This window comes from Grus americana, chromosome Z, assembly GCF_028858705.1.
Source record: "Grus americana isolate bGruAme1 chromosome Z, bGruAme1.mat, whole genome shotgun sequence".
Taxonomy (NCBI): domain Eukaryota; kingdom Metazoa; phylum Chordata; class Aves; order Gruiformes; family Gruidae; genus Grus; species Grus americana.
The window spans coordinates 4591066-4614672 of NC_072891.1; the positions used below are offsets into that span (position 1 = coordinate 4591066).

The 23607-nt window shown below is 48.6% G+C and overlaps 1 protein-coding gene across 2 annotated transcripts in view; it reads right to left on the reverse strand.

The window, feature by feature from the left end:
• Positions 1–304: 304 nt before the first annotated feature.
• Positions 305–23607, reverse strand: part of ARK2C (arkadia (RNF111) C-terminal like ring finger ubiquitin ligase 2C) — a 49575-nt gene continuing 26272 nt past the window's right edge. Inside the window, exons 2-8 of one of the 2 annotated variants that reach the window (XM_054809190.1) lie at positions 14157–14466; positions 12003–12128; positions 8412–8541; positions 7320–7424; positions 6686–6781; positions 5378–5484; positions 305–4272 (exon numbers count right to left, since the gene is read on the reverse strand). In XM_054809190.1, coding sequence (XP_054665165.1) covers positions 4155–4272; positions 5378–5484; positions 6686–6781; positions 7320–7424; positions 8412–8541; positions 12003–12128; positions 14157–14466 — 992 coding nt within the window. In that variant the 3' untranslated portion in view covers positions 305–4154. The remainder of the gene's footprint in view (positions 4273–5377; positions 5485–6685; positions 6782–7319; positions 7425–8411; positions 8542–12002; positions 12129–14156; positions 14467–23607) is intronic. The other variant, XM_054809191.1, reaches the window with a different exon arrangement.

The following is a 23607-nucleotide window of genomic DNA, read 5'->3' on the forward strand; positions in this document are numbered from 1 at the left end:
TGAGTTGCGAGAGTGGCGTAGCCGGGGCTGGGGATGGAGCTGGGGATGGAGCTGGGGCTGGGAATGGCGCTGGGGATGGAGCTGGGGATGGAGCTGGGGCTGGGAATGGCGCTGGGGATGGAGCTGGGGCTGGGGCTGGGGATGGAGCTGGGGATGGAGCTGGGGCTGGGGCTGGGGATGGAGCTGGGGATGGAGCTGGGGCTGGGGCTGGGAATGGCGCTGGGGATGGAGCTGGGGCTGGGGCTGGGGATGGAGCTGGGGATGGAGCTGGGGATGGAGCTGGGGATGGGGCTGGGAATGGCGCTGGGGATGGAGCTGGGGCTGGGGCTGGGGATGGAGCTGGGGATGGAGCTGGGGCTGGGGATGCTTGGCTGCTGCTGCAGGAGTGGGATGTCAGCTCGGGGCTGGTCCCCTCCTTGGGGCACGAGGGCTCTGGTGCAGGTCCCAGCTCTACAGTGGATTAAAAATCTTCAAGTTGAGGTTTCCCCCTCAACAGCGGGGACCAAACCAACTGGAAGGTTTTCAAGAAGAGGGATTCTGCTCCGTGTGTGTTTTACAACTCGGTATAGCAAATACTCATGGCCAGGCATTACAAAGGGATCCCAAATCGCTCCCAGTTCCTCTCAGCTAGACCAGGTGTCAACCCTTATAAATTGCAATTAATCCCTTGGTTTTGTTGCCTCCAAGTTCAGGCTCAATCAATTGCCTCCTTCACCCTCCCTGCAGTGCCCAGCTGGGTGCATGCACAGAGGGTGAAAAGAGCCAGACCGAGCACCGCTAGGCACCGAAAACTGAACAGAGCCACCACGTCTGGGCTTCCTTCCTCAGCTTTTGAGGCAATTTGCAGAGTCTTGCACTAAATGCATGCATTGCCCCAAGCACAGTCTTGTAGCGGGGACCCGCTGGGTGTTATTGCAGGGTAACACATGCAGCAAGAACAAAAGCATCAGCAGCGGCGTCAGGGACAGGGAGGTAGCAGGAATCGACCGAAATATTTTGGTTTTGCAGTGGGCCATTAATTGCCTTCAATGCGCAAGGACGCGAGTGAAAGGATCACCAGAGTTTGATTATGAGTGCAAATAATATTCATATATATGTGCTAAACACAGTCACTATATTGCAGTTTTCCACTATGTCACAGCATACAGAATCAAAGGTTTGCATTTTTATGGAATGTATCCAAGGTAACAGCACCACAGTAATACAGTTTGTAATCACACACCCTGATTTTTTTCTCTTTTTTTTTTTGACAAGATAAGCATTACCCCCCACATCCCATGTTTAATTTTTTTTAAAGTACCGACGCATGCAAAGCATTCCATTCCCAGAAACAATGCAAAAATGAGGTAATAGGAGTAATAAAAAAAATTAGTATTAATTTCTAAATAAATAAATTATAATTAAAAATGCAAAAAAAACAACTATAAAAATAATTAAATAAGAACCCACAATATCTACAAGTTAGTCATAAATTATGATTGTTAAATATAAGGCATTTAAACTCACAAAACCCTGTAAACTATCAATGTTTTGTTCCTAGAGATTTTTTGTTGTTTGTTTCGTTTTGTTTTTAGACTCACCCTATTGTCACAACCTACTCGTACAAATTATTTAAACGCAAAGGAACCTGACACACCGATGCAACTCCAGACGCTGTGAATTCGCACACACCTCAGGATCAGTCACTCACACAAGACCACGGGAGTTTGGTGCTTTTCTTCACCAAGGTTTTTTGTTTGTTTGTTTGTTTGTTTGTTTTTTAAAAACTGTGCTTGTTCATTAGGCAAATAGTAATACTTTCGCATAGGCTTTAAGAAAACACGCGGTTTGGAAATGCTCCTCCTTCCCTTCCCAGCCAGCCAGGGTCCCAATCACCCCGTTCCTCCCCCTGCTTTGCCCCCAGCTCACGCCTGGACAGACCAGACCGGCTTACAGTGTATTTTACCAGCAAAGCCTTGCTTTGCTTCTCCGTATTATTAGTAAATTAGTATTATTTTTAATGCTGCTTCAATCTGCTGCTGCTGGAGCAAGCCCCATAGGTTTTGATGGACCATTCCCTGACCCAAGGAGTCCGCAGCCCTCTGTTCAGGGCTGGGACTGCTGCATCCCCTAAGAAGCCAGCGCTTGCGCTGGATGGCAAATATAGAATCATGGAATGGTTTGGGTTGGGTCATCCAGTCCAACCCCCCTGCCATGGACAAGGACATCTTCAACTCGATCAGGTTGCTCAGAGCCCCATCCAACCTGGCCTTGAATGTTCCCAGGGATGGGGCATCTACCACCTCTCTGGGCAACCTGTGCCAGTGTTTCACTACTCCCATTGTAAAGAATCTCTTCCTTGTATCTTCTGTATATGCTGCCATGTGTCCCCCTCCACTCCCTCCCACCTGCACGGGCACAGCAAGAGAGGGGATCCTGCATCCTTGCACTCTGCAGGCCTCCCCTCTTTCCCTCCACTCTCCCGTTGGGAAAAAAAAAAAAAAAAAATCTCTTGGGTGCCTCTGATGTTGGTTTTTTCCTATTACAGCTCACGGGAATCCCATGATCTCTCCAATGATATTTTATGATTGTTTCTACTTGGAGAGCATTGCTTGGCTCCAGCGAAACAGATGCTCAGGGGAGCCAGAAATCATCCCCGCCACATCAGCATTTTCAATATATAATGTTTCTGACTAATTCCCCTTGCTCCTTGGCATCTTTCTTTCGCTCCCCTAGTATACCAAAAAAAAAAAAAAGTATTTAACAAAAAACAAAGAAAAAAAAAGGGGTTTTGGTCTTGAATGCTGGTTGTCCAGAGGGTTTTCAGCTCAGTTCCTGCAGTTGGCATGCTGAGGTCTTTATTTCAGAGGGAGCTTGGATTGCAACAGCTCACTCTTTTGGGGACTACCTCCTAATTCTGTTTTGAGCATTAATGCAATTAGGTTTCACTTGAACAACCACCCCGTTCTCCACACACATACGTCCTGAAACAAACGAACGCGGGTGCGGGTGCACACGCGTTGAGGCAGTGTTGCAACCCAGGCCCTCCAGAAAGCAGCAAAACCCCCTTCCAATCTGCCTTCCCCTCCTGCACCAACATGCTCATGGCCTCAGAAGTGCCTTGTGAGCAGTGAGTTTTCTCCCGTCCTGTCATCAGAGATGGTTTTGCATGGGAGAGGAATCGGCAGTGCACATCTCCTAGCACCTCTCCGGCGTTATTGTACCCCAAAGCACAGCTATAGGCGCTGACTCCAGTAACCATCATTTTGGACCAGTGCTGGCAGCGGCTGCTGAAGCCAACCAGCCTCACAACTCACAGGAGAAAGCATCATGGACAATGGCAATCATGAAGACAGCCTTTCCTTGGATTTTGATATGCCATGCTACATTGTTAAGATACAGAAAGCAGAGAAACAGCATCTACTCCAATATTGTCCCCCTACAGAAAGCATCCAGCACCAGCAGATAAGCAGGAATGAAGCTTCTCCCTATTGCTTCATTTATTTCATTCCCAATTTTTATTTTTTTAAGCTTCCCTAAATTTGCAACACACTGTAAACTCAAGTGCACGTGGCTGAGGCAAAGAGCACAACCCTTCTGACTGTAAACAGGATTTTGCTTTTTCGCCTCTTCCCCAGAAGGGTGGGAAAGCTTGACCTCTTTATTCCCCTTTGCAATGTATTAATCAGGCACCAAAATAAGAAATCTATGAAAAAATATTTGGTGCAAATTAGGTAACAGCAACATGTCCACCACAAGATGAGTAGGGCATCAAACACAACATTTCTTAAGCTAACATGCTCCAGCTGCCATCCATAGAAATAGCTAAAGGACCCCTAACATGTTTCTACGTATTCGAGAGGTATATATACAATCCTCATGAAATGCAGGATTGACAGGCCAGACTACCACAACTAGTTCCTTCATGTTCAACACTAAATCTTCTGCAGCACGGGGTCTCTGAGCTCCGGGAATGCCAGCTCCCTTTCACCGGGCCCGTATCCTGCGTATGTGCAGTATCTCCTACCGCTAGATATTGTACTGCCACCTCCTCCTCACTAACGTGCCTGCAGACTTTTCCTCTCAATCAAATGGCTCAGAAGGCAAAAAATTTTGCTGCAAGGGTTTATGGCCATATGACCTGGTAAGGAAAATGGTGTGTCCAGCCAGTCCTTTCAGCTGTCCGAGCCGAGCTGTGTTTCAATGTCCACCCTGCAGATTGGGCACTTCTTGCTGGTGGCCAGCCACTGGTCCACGCACACTTGGTGGAAGAGATGCATACAGGGCAACCGCCTGCAGAGAGACAAGTACCATTCCGTTAGGAAGGAGGAGGTCCAGGGGACCAAGAAGAGGCAGAAAGCAGCAGCCGGTGCTGCTTCTAACATGGGGAAGCACAGATGTAGTGACACCAGTGCTGCCCAGGTCCTACACCTTTCCCCAGTCACGCCAGCTCACATAGGGCAGTAGGTCAGAGATGGTGTCCTTCTTGGCTGAAAAGCCTTTTAGAAAGCCCCACACGCTCCTGAATTGAGTTGTTCCAGTTATTAATTACCCTGGCTGCTGCTTTTTAACCTTTCAGGAGTATTAGGTTATACTCCAAAGCCTCTTGGTTCATCACCATTGCCACTCATTAGCAGTCAGGTGGGTCCCCACTGCTCCTACGCGGGTGTCTGGTGTGCCGCAGGGAATGTGTCTGCTTTTCACCTACAGCACCTTTGTCCTCTCTTTACTTATCCCTCGCAAGCCAGAGGGACCCTGAAGGACAAGGACCCCAAGCAAGAGGATCAGAGTTTTTCTTATTGGTTTAAGGCAATTAAAGGGCGAGGAGCAGGATAACGTAGTGCAGCTGCACTGCCCACCTGCAGCTCCTTCAGCCATGGTAGCTCATCCCCTTGCAATTGCTTGTCCCCATCCTCTGTCACAAGCAGAGATTCAATGCAGTCAAGAGCCTGGGGATGTGTGTGAGAGATAACTGGGGCTTTGCTGTTGGCTCAGGACAGCTCCCTGTGACCATGCAGGCAGAGTAATCTCATTTATTCTACAATAAAGCAGCTCCGTCCTGGCCACAAGCCAAACTCCCCTGGGCTTCACACCCACACTCCCTTTTCTAGTACTTTGGTCATCTGTCAAGCTCAGATGTTGACATCCCTGAGCTCCAGATGGCTGTCTGAGACCTGGGACCCATCCATCTCTGACACCTGCCACCTGGCCCATTCTTACATACAGCACATACCAATATCCATCTAAATGGCATTTGGTTTCCCAGACTCTGCAACAGCCCAGCTGAGTTTGTTAGGACAAGAACAGGGACAATCCCACCAGCGCACGGTGGCATTAATCCCAATAAACACAGCTCAGATGGCATTGAGAGGCAGAGAAGCAGATGGAAGGATTGTACCTGACGTCTTCTCCATCTTCAAGCATGGACAAACAGATTGTGCATTTCTCATCAGTGTCTGACTCTTCTCCATCTTCTTGCTCAGCTTTGCCCTCCTGCGGTCTTCTCTGCAGCAAGGTTAGAGACATATTTTGGTTAGGACTTGACTTTCTAATGCTCTCCCAAGCCTGGGTAGTTGCAGGAAGGCAAATAATAAGAGTTTCGTCTATCAGCCAGATCTTCCAGCTTGGGGAAGCTGGTCCAACCAAAACAGCCAGTGAGGGGAGGATTCCACCAACATGCTGCTGGTCAGCACATCTCCTCCTGAGGCCAGTGGCAGTGGAGCTGGTGGTAGTGCCTCAAGAGCAGCCTGTCCTCTGTTGCCCTAACACAGCCCCTTGCCACCTCCTCCATCCTCCTTGCAGTGGGGATGGCCCCATGGTCTCCTTTGCTGGAGACTTCTCCTGGAGCCCCAAAGCATGTGGGGCCACCACTGCCAGGAAGGGCAACCACTGTGCCCCATGCCAGATCGGCCACTGGCCCAGCCTCACATTGTGCCATGGGGCAGTGCTTTGCCTGTCAGCTCTCCCCTTTTCTCTTCCCCCCACACGTCCATTCCTATTAATATCATTTTTCTGGATCCATTGGAGATGTGGTCAGAGATAAGCGCAGCAGGAGTTGACTCACTTCCAACTTGGGCAATGCAATGCCCCTACTTGTTACTGCCCAGCCGCGAATGACCAACACGTGAAATTACTACGCAAACAAGCACTTTTCCCATTTTCTATTTAGCATGACCCAAAACACATGGCACCCATTTCCTTATGGGCAGGAGATCAGCTCCAACAGAGGAGACATCTCTTGCAATACGAGGGGAGGACAAGCTCCCCCAACGCCATGGAGCCAGCGCCCTCATGGCGGGGCACGCGGGCGGCGCCGCTTGCATGCAGAATGGGACGGGTTTGCATGCACGAAGCCCCCTTGGTGTGTGCACTTTCTTACCAGGTGCGGACAGGGGGGAAATTGCACCCGCTGGGTGGGAGAAGGTTGAGACCCTTTTGAAAATTTGGCCCGCAGCTTTCTAGCCTAGAAGTGAGAAACAGCCAGCTGAGCTACACCACCGCTTCAGCCCGGGAGCCCCCACAAGATATTAAAGCACCAGTTCTGGATTTTACATTCTTCCCCCATTTCGGGGAATATTGACGGCGCTGGTTTGCGAACCCTGCGGATTGCGAGCCACCAAAGTCCTTCCTTCTGTCCACTCCATGCCCACAACCCTTGGCCAACTAAGAGGGGCTGGAAGCCATGCCACGGTTTCAGGGTGCTCACCTTCTTGTACTTGTGGGGGAAGGTGAACCTCTCGATGGTGTTCTGGACAGCACCCCGGCTCACGCTGCCCAGCCTGTCCTCCAGCTGCAGCAGCTCCTGCAGTGCAGGAACAGCAGCAAAGCACCGTCAGCATTGCTCCTGGGGCATGAGGTCCCACCACCCCACCCTACCTGTTGAGGACCACGGCTCCCTCTTGTCCTTTCCTTGGTAGAAATGTCCATCAAACCCAAAAATCAATCACACTTTAATGATGGATCTGAGCCCTGGCTCTTGGACTGATAACTAAGGGTTCAAGGCAGAGAGCAGAGAGCTGGACTTCCAATATTTCAAAAGTAAGGGTGGAATTTGAGCTCTGTTTGACAGGCTGGGAAACAAAACCCCATAGAACTGAGGGACTTTGTTCAGAGACACAAAGTGAGACAGAGTCAACCCGAGCCAGACCCAGGCACCCTGGAGTAAACCATCTTCTAACCAAACCCACTAAACCCCTTCGCCTCCCAGTTGTTACTAAAATTGCTGCAAGACTCAATGCAACTGCCATGCCACAAAACAGTCTTACAAGCTTATGCCAGAGCTTGCATAGATTCCCAGCACTTAAAAATTTAATAATAATTCCAGTCCCCGACATACGTACTTCATAGCTCTCCCGCACAGCGGACGTGTGCCTGCTTGTGTTCAGTCCCTGAAGAGCAAGTAACTGAAGCTGAGGATAAGGGTAATTTCTGATTTCGTGAACAACCTGCAAGAAGTGAGGGAGAAAAATAAAGCCACCTCTACTTGCACATAGAAATCCCTTGTGTACCCTGATTTAAATCTACTGCTTTAAAAATTCAAAATGAAAGAGCAGACCAACACCTTCCCCAATAGAAGCCTCTTAATAATCAAAATAAGACGTTTTATTAAATAGATCTCCTATAAATTATAACTAAGAACATGCATTTCTTCTGAATTATCTGTTATAATAATTCTTTTTGCATCTAAAACATCGCAGTTCCAAACTCTCAACATGGATTAGCTTAAAAGAGATTTTATTTAGTTTTAAATGGATGGATTTCTCTTCATCTAAGCTTTGATTTTTTAAGCCTCGCTGTAGTATTCAGATGTCAGGGTTTGACTGTGGGCATGAGGAAGAAACACCCTCGTGGGATTTCTGAGGATGTTTTAAGGATTAGCAGTGCTTAGCATGGCTCAGGTCCAAATACAGCACCCTGCTAGGAGAAGGGCTGGCAAATGACCTCAGTCAGCCCACTTTCTCGTCAAACCCCATCTCCACCTGTCAAAACCTTTACAGATGACATCAAGACTGATGTAGAGAGCAATGATGTCATGAGGGATGGTCCTTGTGGCTGACCCAGGGAAGAGAGTCACCTACTGTTAATCCTTCTGCATACAAAAAGTCCTGGGAGCCCACAATTTGTTCCAGTATTAATAATATTTTTAGTAATAACTGCTGAGTCTCTCACATCCTGCCCAGGTTTTGCAGACCAGCTTGTGAGCGTGGTGCTGCACACGATGGACCGAATCTTTCCAGAGCAGCTGAGCTTTTCTTTCCTTTCTCTAATCCAGAGTGCAATGATGCAACATTACCCTTTCAGACACTCCCTCCCACGGCCGGAGATAAGTGGGATTCACAGAAGACAGGTGATAGAAAGATAGCAGCCTTTATTTTGACTGCCTTCTGGCAGACAATGCATAAAACATTTCTCGGTGAAAGCGTTTCACTTACCATCTGCGTTGAGGATGTGCTTCTGGGGAAATGGTGCATGCGAGGTGTAGCTAAGTAATGCTGATAGGGCTGAGGGACCGGCCGGACCTGGAACTGGGTGTGAGTCAGTCCCGCATCGACACTGAGGTCCCTGTGGACACGAGGATGAAGGTACAGCTTTGACTACATGGTTTTATTACATGGCTTACACCAAGTCAGGTCATGCTCACAGGGCAACCTCCACTGGTGGGCTCTGGGCTGCTGTGGGTTCCTTAACCAGGGGTGATGCTACTGCTTGGAAGGGAGTTTCCTCCATTTTGAGCAATCGCACACCAGGCCAGCACAAAGGAGTGAGGGGTTGTTTTAACGCCAGTTAACATTTGCGTTAGCTGGGGTCAAGAGCTGCACAGATGCAGCCTGCTAATTTCAGAGCAAGAGCATTTTGGTGGCTCTGATTAATACCCAGGCTCAGTAACCCAACCCGGCCGATCGAGTCCTCCCTGTGCTGCCATCACTGCAAACAATTACATTTTACCTTGAATATTTTGCAGGAATACAGCTAATTACTCAGGGGAGTGCACACTGATGAACCATTCTGGGTAGGTGTAAGGAGGCAGCTAGGCACCACCCGGGGGCTTTTTGATGTGCCTGTGCACTTCTTGGAGGTCTCCCAGCCCAGGTCATGTCAGGACTTGGGGAGACAGGGGAGACCTGAACCTCACCTGCACCCAGCCTCAGGGAACTCCAGAACTGCTGTCTGTGCAGAAAATATAAAGTTTTTAAGAAATTTCTGGATTAGACTACTGTAGGAAAGGGTGTCACACAACCAGCAGGCTAACACCAATGAAGCAGTACATCCCTGATGGTCCCACTCACCAACACACAGCCTGGCCCGGACAAGCAAAGCTGGGGCTCAGCTTGGTGAGTTTGGGCACCTTTTTCCTCCAGAAAAATAACCCAGCTCGATTCCAGGACATGGCATTACCAGGATCCCAGCAAACTCCCAGCTTTGCACAATCCAGCACACAGAGACAAACTGCAACCCCATCCCCATGCCGTGTGGAGGGGATGGGAGGAGACAATGCAGTATCTCCATCTATAATCCAATTAGCTCATCCCTCCTCTCTCCAGCCAAAGAGTCTCTCAGCAAACATGTGCTTTGAACGTCATTCACTTCATCATAATTACAAAAGCCGGTGCTCTAATAACCATTGTCTTCACATTTGCCAAAGCTAAGCTCATTAGAGCACAAGGGTGGCTTCCCGTTTCATCCTCAAACTTCTCTTCCCCTCCACGGAAGATAGCGTCAGCAAGCACCGCAGCTCGTTAGGAGCAACCCAGACATGTCCTCCAGCAGCTGCAGAACTGCGTTTGCCCAGCAGGGAGGGGACAGTAAGTGCAGAAATCCTTTACCCAGAACAGCCCGTGTACCAGGCAGCAGCTCCCGTGCTTTACTGCTCCCCAGTAAGTCTCCCCACAGCAAGGTGAAGCAAATAGAGGGACTATCTTTGCTGGCCCAGTGCTAGCCAAATCCTAGAGAGACAAAACTGGCAGAGGGTAAAACACAGCAGGCGACTGGCAGGAGTGAGAATCGGCAGGACTGAGCATTTCCAGTTCCCATGTCACGATTTTGGAGATTTATCCAATTGCTGAAGACTGTTCCCAGGTGCACTGGAAATCAGGAGGCTTTGGGGCCATTCCCAGCCCTGTCACTGGCCTGATGCATGACCTTGACCACTTCCCCTCTATCTGCCCATATTCCCTGTCCTCAACATAGATGCGATAATCTGCAGAGTGCTTTGAGATCAAGGACTGAAGAAATCTCTCAAAGATGAATGGCCATTATTAACTTGCACAAGTAACTGCAATTGCACTGCTGAATTATTTGTGCACCGGTGCATCTAGATCCTTAAAATCAGATATTGAGGCTCCTGAAGTGATGCTGTGGATCTACAGAATGCTTCATGGAACGGTGTTTTCTCAGGGTTTGTGCGTGAATAAGCAGAGCACATTAGCTGAAGAAAACCAAAACCAACCATCACCTTCTGGCCTGTGCTACATAGACAACTGCATATCATCTTGATGCTCAGATGTGAGGTTCAAGAGCTATGATGCCTATGGTACACAGGCTGCCAACAACCAAAAAGTGAAAGATAAGGATCCACATAAGAGGTTGGATGGTTGTCACTAAATGTGGATGCAGAAGATGATTTAAGGAACCAAATGGGAGTTTATTGCTTTTTCACCAGAAGATTTTAATCAAGGTTGGGCTGTCCGAGATGACCGATCACCTTCAGATCTTCCTTCCATCCCCATTTCCCGCGACAGTGCCTACCACCTACTGCCTCCGAGCGAGCGCCGCTGCTGCTCATGTGGTGGTAACACATTAGAGGAAAGATTTTATATCTGTCACCGAGCAAAACTGTACACGTGCCCCAAGGGAAAGTGAGTCACCCAAATATATATACACAGTATATGATTTCTGTCATCCCCACTCCTTAGGTTTTATACGGCTATAGAGTAACACAGGGGGTAAAAGGAGGGAGGAGGAGTGGAAGATAAAGCGATGCTTTATCAGATCCTTCTAATGATTGTAATTAAACACTCTGTGCCAAAAGAGAGGCAGAAAGAATGGTTCTATCCCAGTGGTATGTGAACTGCTTTGCAAACTGATCTGAACAACGTACACCCGGCCAAATTCAGCCCACAGTGGTGCCAGTAATGGGAACACCTGAGAAGAAAATGGCAGAAGGATCTGGCCATATTTTAGGTTGCGTATTATTACCCTGGAGGGGGAAAAAACCCCTGTGTTAAAAGGACTCTCCATTTGCAGAGAAAAGCACTCAGATGTTAGGAAATGCCATGATTAAGATTTCCTGTGGCATTTTATTTCAGTCCACTTGTGCATATACATTGCGATTGTCTCTAATTACATGTTCACATGCTATTTTTTCCATTCAATGCACAGAATGGACTTGGTTCAGCTAACAAGCAGCTACTCAGAAGTATGTTTTTATTTTCTTATTCTTCCAGGTAGGACCCTATACCTTATTAACTGTGCAAGAGCTCAAAACCTGCTCTGAAAACAAAACGATCAATTCCCTGCTCGGCTTTTCCAGGTCATCGAACACTACACTGGGAGAACAATTAACAACCATTAATTCATTCACACCACCCTCCGGGGCAGGGCAGCACCGTGCTCCCTAAGTTAGACCACAGAAAAAGTTGTGGCCACTGTTTTTTGAGTGCCTGGTGGACAGCAGAAGATCTAGCTCAGGAAGAGATGTTGGTCTACAGGAAAAAGACCCCAGCTGTGCCCTGCAGCAGGAAAAGCTCCTGGAGGAAGATCAATGCTTGGCTGCAGTCTACATCCATGGGTGGAGAATTGTGGGCAATATTGGTGCCTCAATGTTATCATATACATGCGTAACGGCTTTAGCACACGCTCACGGCCCTCCCAGAGGTGAGTTTTCCCATCGCATGCTCCCCACATTGTATCTGTTCAGCTTTCATGAAAGCATTGATCCGTGATGACATTCACCAATCCTTGCAGCCTCCCCAGCACTTTTTAAACACTTCATTCAACACATCAGTGAAACGTGGAAGACTTACCAGTCTGTGCCTTCAGCTAAATACCTGGGCTGGGGCCCCATGGGTTGTGGAGTTTGCAGTTGGTGGCTGAAGTCAAAGCTGGGGTGTAGACGGTGAGGCTGAACGGACATGCGCTCTTGAGCCCGCCTGCGGGGAAGGGACCAGCAAGGGAGTTAGCCGTGCGTCGGGCACTGGTATGTACAGTACTCTGAGCCTGTGTCGATAAACCAGGGGAAAAAACAGATGGCTGGGCTTTTGAATATGTGTCCAAGAGAAAAGATTGCGGGCAGGTGTCAGGGATGATGGGAAGAGGAACCCAGAGTTATGTCATTTAGTTGTGGTCCCCACGGACATAATGCAGACCTCCACTCACCCCCTGCGGCGTCCACATACACACAGTTTACAGGAGACACTATTTTGTGGTGACATGGAGAGAAAAAGAGGAAAGCAAACAACTTCTTCCTTAGCAGCTTTGTGCTATTTGCACTATTTTCTTTTTATCCACTGTCAGCCCCATAAACAGCACACAAGATAAAACATGTCCCTGCTTCAGCTGTTATCCATCACCATAAAGAAGCTGCAGATTGTCTTGTCTCCCCATGCAGTCCATAAACTCCTGGGGAACCTCATTCATAACAGGATTACTCAGGAGTAACTGAAAGCAGAATTTGCTCTTGCTGGCCATTGCCAACATTTCTCTGGATGATGGACAGGCCAGGCTGGGATCCAGCTTCTTCTCCTACCACTCTGCAGGCAGGGAAAGGAAAGTGGTAAATATATAGCAAGGTTTTTCTGGGGATTTGAGTCTCTTCTCATTATTATTGCCCATTTGAACTACTCAGGGGAAGAGCATGTGCTTCTTGATCAGCGTCCACATTTGAGAAGATACAAGGTGGATGCACAAGCAGGATTTGCACTACAAACAGACGCATACCCCTTGCTCCCTGCAGAGTCCCTGCTTACCAGTGGAGCTATCGCAAAGCAAAGCTATGGGAAAACACTAGAGCAAATGGAGGAGGGAACTGCTAGATAAAGAATTTTTTCATCCAGCCACAGCTCAGAGGCTTCACTTTTGAAGGCACAACCCAGATTCCCATTACTGGGACCTCATGCCCCACACCTGTAAGGTTTCTGACAGCCTCCTCTGATGCAGCTGTGATTTCAGAAACAGGCTGTGGGACTGGGCAAGAGGTTCCTGCCCTTTTCCACACCACAACCCACTTGCAAATGTAACACTGACAGCATTTACCAAAGCAGCTTCTGCGTGGAATTGTGCTCCGTGCTTTTATTTGAATTCAGCTTATGACTAAGAGATAAATAACTTGTATCATCAATGCCTCAGCCTTGAACACATTTACTACCTAATTATTAACTAATCATTAAATCCACCTAAAATCCAGCTTATGCAAAACAAAACAAGGATGAGAAGAACACACAATTTTCAGACAGAAACGGTATGGAAAGAAAGCATTTTCCGTCTGTAGCATTCTGTCCAAATGAAGCATTATCACAAAGACTCATACTCTGATTCTCGATCCATGGGTACAACCCACAAATAGCTTCCATATGTTTCCAAAAAAAGCACTCCTCTCCTACATGCTATCTAAACCCCTCTCTCAAGAAACACAATCAGGACAAGGCCAGGCATCCATTTCCACCTCTGCTGAGTTACAATAATTCTCTCTGCAGTCATCGGCTCAGTCTGAATTTAGTCTGCTTTCCGTGATTGAATATGCTGCAGGTCAACAGCATCGTTCTCTCATCGGGTTGGGAAGTCTATCTAGACCCAGAGGAGCTAGCTCTTCGTGTGCGAAACCTGATGGGACAGGTGGATACAATCTCTTACACGGTTTTGAGACAGCAGCTACGAGGAGATGGCTCGTGCACGCAGTCTGTCGCTCGCTCTCTCATGCAGGACACCAAGGTGTTACCATTATGCTGTTACCATCCTATAGGTGACCTTGGGACCTAGAAGAGCATGGTATAGATCCCCATGGATGCAACCTACCCTGCAGCTTCCCTTCTGGTGGATGAATTTTGGGGGTACACAAATGAACTTGTGAAGAAAACCCAACATTACCAGCACGTACTGCCGGGGTTTTGCAGAGGCCACTTTGCTGCAGTGAGGCCGATGTAACTTCTCAGCGTCCTTCAGGAAGAGTAAGACCTCCTTACCTGTGATGAGGCATGAGCCGGCGGTGCTGTGCCTCGAGGAGCTGCTGCTGGAGGAGGTATTGCTGGTGAAGCGCCTGAGGTAGGAAGGAGGGTCCGGCCACGTCCTGGAAGGGCAGGGCTGGCACCGGCGCCAGGGGCTGGTGCAGGGGGCCGCTGTGCTGGTGCGCGGGGGCCATGTGGGGGGTCAGCCCCGGCTGGGGCTGCACCGCGTGAGGCAGGGTGAAGTCGGTGGAGAGCTGAGGCTGGGGACCCAGGTGGAAGTGCCGGCAGGAGGTAGCATGGGGATGCTGAGACCTTTGAAAAGGAGCACCTGGAAGAGAAGAGCATGGCCGTCACGGGGGCCAGCGGCGGCCGGGGCACCCCAGCCCGGTGGTTGCACATCCAGGGCAAACAGCTGTTTCTGTCCTTTGCCAAAAGGGTAAAAAAACCAGAGAACAGGTCAGTTAACGTTGATTGCATGGAAACAATGTTGATTTTGACTAACAGTTTTTCTCCTCCAAAAAACATTGGAACCAACACATGGATTTGGATTCAAAGGGACTTTTTGGCTCCAAATTGAAGTGCGTACTGATGAAAACTGCTTCAGCTTGTTTTGGTTTGCCTGTCTTAAAGAGAAAAAGAACAAAAGTTTTAACAGGGCTTGTAGCAATAGAACAAGTGGTAATGGTTTTAAACTAAAAAAGGATAGATTCAGACTAGATATAAGGAAGAAACCTGTTATGCTGAGGGTGGTGAAACACCGGCACAGGTTGCCCAGAGAGGTGGTAGATGCCCCATCCCTGGAAACACTCAAGGCCACGTTGGACGGGGCTCTGAGCAACCTGATCTGGTTGCAGATGTCCCTGCTTATGGCAGGGAGGTTGGACTGGATGGCCTTTAAAGGTCCTCTTCAACCCAGACTATTCCATGATTCCATGAATAAACCCTCAATGTTTTAGAAAAGGAAAAAAAATCTGGTTTCTAAAATATTTTTTTCAGGAGTTATGAGTTCACAGAAGTTTTCAAATCTTGCTGACTTCCCATGAAATTCAAGATATTTCTTTGCCTGTCTAAAGATGTCTCAGAGGCAAGGAAATAATCTCTGCTCTAAGAAACTGTCCCTTGCTGACTGAAGGATGTGAATGAGACACCTTCCACCTCTGAGAGCTGGGATTAAGACTGCGCATCTTTGCTGCGACCCTTGCGTAGCCCGTCCTCGTGAGCTGCATGCAGGGAGAGCACGGCTGCAGGAAACACAACATGGACTGCTATGAGACCAGCCATGAAACTGATGGGAATGAGGGAGAAATGAGGTGTGAAAGATATTCGTAACGGAGGCTTTTTTTGAAACATCTGGCACTGGCTTGCACCTCCCTCAAGATCCTTGCTTGGCCCAATCCGGCACATTATTTCCTACATTTCTGGAGCGTTTACAGGCATGGTGGCAAAAGTTTTGGCTCTTAAAGTAAGGCAGCTCAGTGGTGAAGGTTGAGACTCGAGTGAGGCTATTAGAGATGCCTCTTTGCTGAGGATCAGCCCCAGGATAGGACACCTACCCTTTTATGTAGTCATTTGAACACATATCTTCCTAGAAAATCCCCCCCCTTTTTTTTTCTATCCAGGAACAGCAGCACCCAGAGACACTGAGTGTCATCCCAAGACACAGGCCAGATGTGCCCATGATGTCTTCTTCACCCAGATCCCTGCTGCTCGCATCTCCCTTCTGCACCGGGCAGGGCCGGTCCCTCACAGCAGCTCAGGGAGCCCTGAGTGCTTTCTGTTCACATCTGTGTGGAAATAGGAGATGCACAAAGAAAGCCAGAAGCCAGCAAGAGAAACAACGGGAGAGGACCTAACAGAAATAAATGGTTTGCAAAACTGTGCATAAGTAATTACACACAGCATCTCTTAAATACAAACTAATCCCCCGTAGTGCCCCTCTGAGAGAGGCAGCGGGTAACAAATACGTGTGCCACCAGCAGCAGAACTTCTTAAGGTGGTAATTTCTCATGCTGTCAGATAACGGCATGATTCGGCTACCCCATTAATTAAAACCAGAGGAGGAGGGATCAGGCCTGTTGTTCCCCAGTGACGATGCTGCCAACCCAGACCCATGAGCCATCCATGTACCCTGTCCTCTGGTACGCTGTTTTTGTCTTGGCCCCAATTCACTGTACCCCACCAACAGGTAAAGGCTGAGTAATGAACTGGGGATCCTGTGCTGCCCTGGCCCATTGCTCAGGCTGAGCAACATCACCATCATCGAGAGATGCCTCCTAACTGCTGGGTTTGCTGGGTACTTGCAGGGCGACTCATGGTGAATTGCTCAACCTCTAATGGCCATGGGATCCTCCCGATGGCAAACAGCTACGGCAAGCCACGGGTGAGCCATTTTACACCTTCAGGACTTCATGGCACCTGAAGACAAGGTGCTAGCACAGGTTAAAGTGCTAATCACTCTGCACAGCCAAACACACCAGCCTGTGCCAGCAGGCAGCAGTTTAGTTGTATTTCAGACAAAACTGGCTTAGGAGGACATAAGACAATGAAGATGAGTTATATTCCCCCACATTTTGTAGCACGTAAGTAAAGCAGAAAAAGCCAGTCTCTCATCCTCTGCATCTCTCTCATCTCTTGATGCCTAGTGCAACCTTAACCGAGGATTTCCAGCCTTTTGCTGTACCTTGGGAGGCCTTAGTCTGATTTAGCAGAACATCTGCAGGACCTCCGATGCCAGAGCCATGATGAACTAGAGAGCACATAGTGGGCAGATCATCTTGTCAGAGCTTTTGACTTGAACTTTTCCTCCCATAACAAGACAGTCCTCCCAAGGAAGGACACTTCCCTGCGGTCCAGAAAGTGCAATCTTTATCTCTGATATCAGGGCAGAAAGGCATGCAGGGCCTGCGCAGAGTCAGCATAACCTAAAGTAAATGCCTAACCCATTTTGTTTTGGTACAGAGAGTTACTTTGGCTTATTTTTAGGCACTAGTCAATTAAACCGAGAATTTTTTAGTATTTTTTCTAGTACCTACTGGTATAATGATGCGTTTCCCTCAATAGGAAAAATATCAAGATGTGACCGAGACCATATGATTAAATAAAACCCATCAATTTGCCTTAACATAATTCACTATCTTGTGTTGTAACTGCTCGTTCCCTACAACTAATCCAATTGTTTATGAGGATTTTGACAGCAAAGCAAAGACTTTGGGGAATACTTTAGCAAATCTATGCTTATTAGCAGTCATCAAATCATACAGCTGGCATAACCGAACCAGCTTGCACAACGAAGAGCCAGTCCTTGCCAAGCATGGTACTGCTGGACCCCAGAAAGCCCTGGCAAACAAGTAACAGTGCACAACAGAACATTTAGTCTCCAAGTTTTCTATCTTCAAGTTTACCCGTTTCTGCTCATGGTATCTAGCCACGGTGGGCCTTGGTGGAGACTGCTTTCCAAGTCCACATGTTGATCTCGCGTACACAGGGTAAATCCCGTGTCACCCTGCTGACACCAGCTGAGCAGCCTGACTCCAGGTAACTCACCATGACCAGCACCAGATTCTGGCTTGCAGGCGTTCACCCCTATTCAACGCAACGGCGGGTCTCCTGCTAGCAGTGCCTGTTAATGATTACTCAGCCAGCACATTTTCCTTCTCTTTCCTGAGCCACAGTTTGGTCCTAGATCACATTTGCATTGGAAACGACAAACATTGCCCGTAAAACGCTTTGAGAAACTTTGATTCATGGATTTAATCTGCTTTTTGCCTGGCCAGTAATGTCTGCCACAACAGAGCGCAATCCATGACTAAAAGCCAGTCCAGATACCCCACTCCAGCTTTTGTTTTCACTCCCCAGAACAAGGGCAGGGCTGACATTGTGATTAGCTAAGCTTTGAAGACATTTCCACAGCAAAGATGATGAGGTTGGAAAGCATGCTGATCAAGCTCCAGAGTTGCTAATTGCATCATCCACAAGCCATGTTCCCCACTGCCTGCTCCAGCACTGGCTGCAGGAAGGCAATGTTGCTCTGGGATCTGCAAGGCAGAGACCTTCTCCCAGCTCAATGAGCTCAATTTTTGGTTCTCATCCCACAGCAGGATTATCCTTCTCCATCAAGATACTTTGATTTTTGCAGGAAGAGGGGCCAGTCAGATCTTGGATTTTTTTCATGGCCTACCCCAAAGCCACTTAACAGGCTCATCAGCTTCAGTGGCCTTTGCTGCAAACATGTATCTTCTCCAGCTGTAGAGGGACAGGGGAGTCCCATGTCCTTGCTGTAGGAGCAATGCAATCCGCACCAACTCTGAAGGGCTTTTGACCTGAGATCAACCTGGAAATGCAACGTGTGCCCCCATGTCCAGCCATGTCAGGAGGAGAGGGTCCACCCTACTGTCTGAAGCTCGTTGACGTGCTCCTCCCAGTGGCATGAGTAGCTGCAGCTACTCATAGAATCACAAAACGGTTTGGGTTGGAAGGGACCTTTAAAGACCATCCAGTCCAACCCCCCTACCATGAGCAGGGACATCTTCAACCAGATCAGGTTGCTCAGAACTCCATCCAACCTGAGCCCCCGTCATATCTGGAGCCGTAGAGGACTGATTTCTCTGCAGTCCCTGTCAGCCTGCCCACCAGCCAGAAATCCTTCTTTCCTTGTGCTGTTGTTTCTTCCTTTCATTTAAACACTGTTGCTGTGGCAGGTGACAGCTCAGAGCAACATCAGATCAGCAGCTCTGAGATGAGCAATGTGTCACATCTGTGTCAGCAAAGCAGACGACTTCAGTTTTGTGCAGTCTCCCATTAACTGGTTGAGGCCAGATATCATTGAGATCAGAGACCTCTGTCTCAATGCAAGCACCTAAACAGAGTTATTTCTCAGCAGAGCAGGGGTGTATTTCCCCCCCCTTCTTTGCTTTTCCTCTCCCTCTCCATATTAGCTCCTCAAGCTTCTGTTGACCGTACACCTTTGCAAAGTCCTCTGTCTTTCTCGGCCTGTTCACCCACCCAAGCTCCCAGCTTGGACAACCCTTGTTGCCTTACAACCCCCGGCCTCAGCTAAGCCACAAAAGCAGCTAATCGAGCTCTGAAAAGTGCCCTGCGAAAGTCTAAAGCCTAACACATGGATGCAAAGGTGGAATCCGGTGGAGATGTGAAGCAGGTCTCAGGCAAGCTCCCTGCCGTGACCCCGTCTCCCTGCACCATGAAGACGATCTTCAACTAAAAATCCCACGGGGAAGACAACTTAACAGCTATTTACAAAGCTTCCCAAATGCTTAGCTGGAAGACAGCATTATAGGCAGCAGTCTCAAACCGAGGAGGTATAAATTCGTTTTTAGAAAGCCAACAGATGATGCAGGCGGGTGGATAGCTGAACCTGTTTGGCTGCTCACCGCCGCGCCGTTTCCACCCTTCGCTCACGCAGGCTTCGAACACGGCGGAAACCCGCGGGGAAACTCATCACGTCCTACTCGCCGCTGCTTTCTCACTTCCCCTTCTCACTTTTTCTCTTTTTTTCTCTCAGTTCTATAGTTATATTTATTGTTTCTGTACATTATCTGAAGCAGCCTGGACTTTTTTCCATTAAAAGAAATGCTCCCAATTCCTTTGTGCCCCTGGGTGAACCCTGTAAATGACAAATTCATATATTTTTGCAGGTTTGGTATGTAACATCAAGTCACAGAAATGTACTGGTTTGATACTGGGTGTTGCTGTCACTGAGGATTCTCCTTTAGCATCAGTCAGGATTTGACTGTGCATATGCACATGCAAATTTATCCATCCACCCATATTTCACCCAGAAAGGCTCAAGGGATCTGTGTGCTCATTAAACACTGACCCGTCTTGGAGATGCAAAGTCCCTGGGTAAAACCTGCAGAGAGACAGGGGATGCTGAGGGCTTTATGAAAAGAAAACCCCGGAAAGCAGAACAATTTATTTCTTCCTCCTTTCCTCATGGCAGCAATATTTTTTATGCAGTCGGGCTACTGGTAAGGGACACGGGATCAGGCCCAAAGCTGGCACTAGGGATAGGTATCTCGAGCAGACAGCTGCAGCCCAGGGAGCACAGCCACCTTCGAAAGGAAAACAAAATCTGTCTTGTGCTGTTAAGCTGCCTGTGATGCATGTGAATTTTTCCCCTGGGTAAAGCAACCTGGCCGGCTTCTCGAGGTGTTTGTGGTCTGCGTGCGAGCATGCGGGGAGCAGGGGGGTGGTGGGGAGGCTGGGGCTATTTATACATCTCGATCCCATCGTGGCGGAGAGGGACATGGCAGCTCCTGGAGAGCCCTGGCTTCACTCACTGACAGATTTTGCAGCCGCGGAAGATCTGCCAGTTGCAATCGGCTGAGCCGGGGCGGTGGGGGGACGGGGGACGGACATGCTCCGTCTCGGCCATTTCACCCTGATTAGAGCCCCCACAACCCCTCCTCCTGCTTTGGGATGGCAGATAAACCCCATAAACCAGAGCCACCCGGGATGCCCCTCCAAGCACTGGACTCTGCAGAGAGTCCGCCAGGCTTTTAACAGCCCGGGTGCCTGCAGCTTGTTTCCCTGGACATGCATTAAAATCCCCCTCTGAGACAGCAATGCGGTGGGAAGTTAGCATCCATCCCAACGGTGTACAGTGAGTAAAGGCAAAAATCGTGGGAGCAGCTCCAGCTTCATGTGGCACACCAAAGGACTGCCATGGGGACTCGCACCATGTTTACAAACAAGCTACTAATTGCCTGGTGCCGTCAGCCACGTGTTAACCCTTTGCAAATTATTTGTGAATATACCGTTATAAAAATACTTAAATTGACTTACTAATAGGAAATGAGGGGTGACAATGCACCTGGAAAATAAAAAATGAAAAAAATAAAGCCCCAGACCAAATCAACAGTATATTCAGCTGCATAAAAATTTAATGGTCTTGCACAGAGGGAGATATCTTGCCGTCTCACTCCCATTATAGGACAACGAACTGCAGGGTGAAGAGACTGGGGTGGGGAGGAGAGAAGAGAAGGAGGAAAGAATCTGAGAAAAATTTATCAGGCAGGAAGGAATCTGTCTCGCTTTCAGCACCTTCGCCAACAGCTTTCTCATTTCATTTAGCAAATGGCAAGAACCATGCCAAAAATAATAGGCAGCCAGCTCAAATCCATCCCAGGGTGGAGCCTGCCATCCCACGCATCTAGTGCCACACAACAGGTAGCAGACCCCAGCACCAGCCCGTGGCTGGGCACGGAGCAGCCCCAGCACACGTTAGTGATCGATAAAGAGCATTTTCATTTGCCTTATTTGCTTGGCCAGGCTGTGCAGCTCCAGGGACCGAGTCAGGATGAAGACCTTGTGATGGGCAAAAGGGTGGTCATTGGTTTTTGGAGGAGTATGGTTGGGTCTTAGGTGGAAGCATGAGGTTTTGGAGGTTTGTCATCCTCCCACTTAGCATCTCAAACATTTGATGGAAAAGGGCTGCAAGGGGGTTTAGGGGAGCGGGCTCCCTCATGACTGTTTAATGGTTTAATGGTCACTGCCATGCAGCAGCCCTTATTGCACCCCACCTCTGTGCACCTCTGTGCAGACACAGCAAAACACAGCTCAGCTCGTCCCGAAAAACACATAAACACAGATCTTGGAGACTGCAGATTGCCCTGCCTGCTTGTACGATCCCCATTCAACATCCTCTCACCTCTCCTTAATTGCTGAGTGACAAGAGCTGGCATGGCTGGCACCGGCTCATACACACCCGTGGTCGCCAACACTGAACAGAGCATCTCCCCTCCTGCACATCACAGGGTGAAACCGCATACGGCCCTGATGTACCCAAAAAAAGGCTGAGCTGGGACTCCCTCCAGAGCCCAGGCTTGGCATTCAACAAGAAACACAACTGGCAATAACCGGCGTTTATCAGCATATCTCCATCAGGGGTGAAGTGATGCTGAGCAGCGGGGATGGGGAGCAGCAAAAGCCAGTGATGGGACACGGCCAGGCAGCCTGGACCCATCACAGGGGAGAGACGGCTGTTTATACAGCACTGGCTGAGGGCTTTTTCCTGCAACTCTTTTCCACTAGCTTTGGGGGAAAAAAAATAGTTTTGCTGAAGATGATGTTTCACAGGAACGTGTTGAATTCAGCAATATTTTCCAAGGAGGAGGAAGAATCACTTCGGTGGTGCTGCTACACTTAAATCCATCTTTCTGCTTTTGTACTTTGCACTGTGTTTTAATTATAGCTTTATTCTCATGTATGGCATTTGAGGGTGTATTTATGATTTTTGGATCATCGCACCAAAAAAAAAAAAAGCCAAACCGTGCTGAAAGAAAATGTTTTCTGAGATTTAATGGTCACAATTTCACTCCTCCCCTCCCGGGCTCTCACACGCCTGGAGGGACGGGTGGCCCCGGCAACCTGTCATGATGTTTCCCACCCAGCCCAGCTCTTCCTCCCCAAACCACCTCGTTTCTCACAGTTCTGGGCCCAGCTCCACTCGTCTGCCAAGAAAGGGAGCTGGAGGAAACGCAGCTTTGGAGATGTTGCAAAACACCTCTGCTACTTCTTTCATTTCTGTTTGATCTGAAGGTGTCAGAAAGGATGGGGAACGAATGGCTGACAGGAAATGCTCAGCCTCAAACCCTGCACTAAAAGCACGGGTCACATCTCAAATCTCACAAGCATTTTTGGGCTGCTCAACTGTTTGCAAGGCTTATGCCCAAGCAAAACCCCGGCACTGCCAAGGGCAGAGAGGGTTTGGATGGTACCTGAACTTCAAGGCAACTCTTGGGGCTTTGCCCATCAGCCGTGCTGATGTGCTCACCCATCCCTTCTCCCCCACCATCATCCCAGGCAGCTCCGATGTGTAACCCAAGCCTGGTTTACATGTGGTATGGTGGGGAAAGCAAACAGCATCGCAGCTTTTCCTGGTTTATTGGCAGACGGTTGGGCTCAACGGCCCTTCTCCAGAGTTGGGACTGTTAGCCCAAATAAAATAAAAAAATTTTAAAAATTTGAAAAGGGAGTTGGAGGGGGTCAAGGGCCTCTTTGATCAAAGGTGGCAAGAGAGCTCATCTTTTTGTGATTATACATTACTAGAAGAGTGTTATATCCACCTGAATTAGTCCCCAACTTGGAAATGGGGAAATTCACCAGGGGAAGGAATTAATCCACAACTTTTTTTTTTTTTTTAAAAAAGTCCTGACATGACAGAGGTCTACTACTTGGTTCTGCCTGCAGAAAGAAACGGGGAAGCACTTGGAGCAAGCCCTATCCCTGCCCTTGGGAATGCAAAAACGTGCTGACTTGTGCATGCAGGAGCCTTAGACTTTGACAGGCAGCAATATGCTGCAGCCAGTTGTTTGGAAAGGGAAATTCAATACTTGGGTTTCCTTGCTTTCACAGTGTCCAAAGCCCTCCCCAGACATTTGGAAGTGCTCAACACCTGTCTTAAAACACCCTTAACTTCTCTTAATGATCGGCCAGAGGGCTTGCAGCAGCT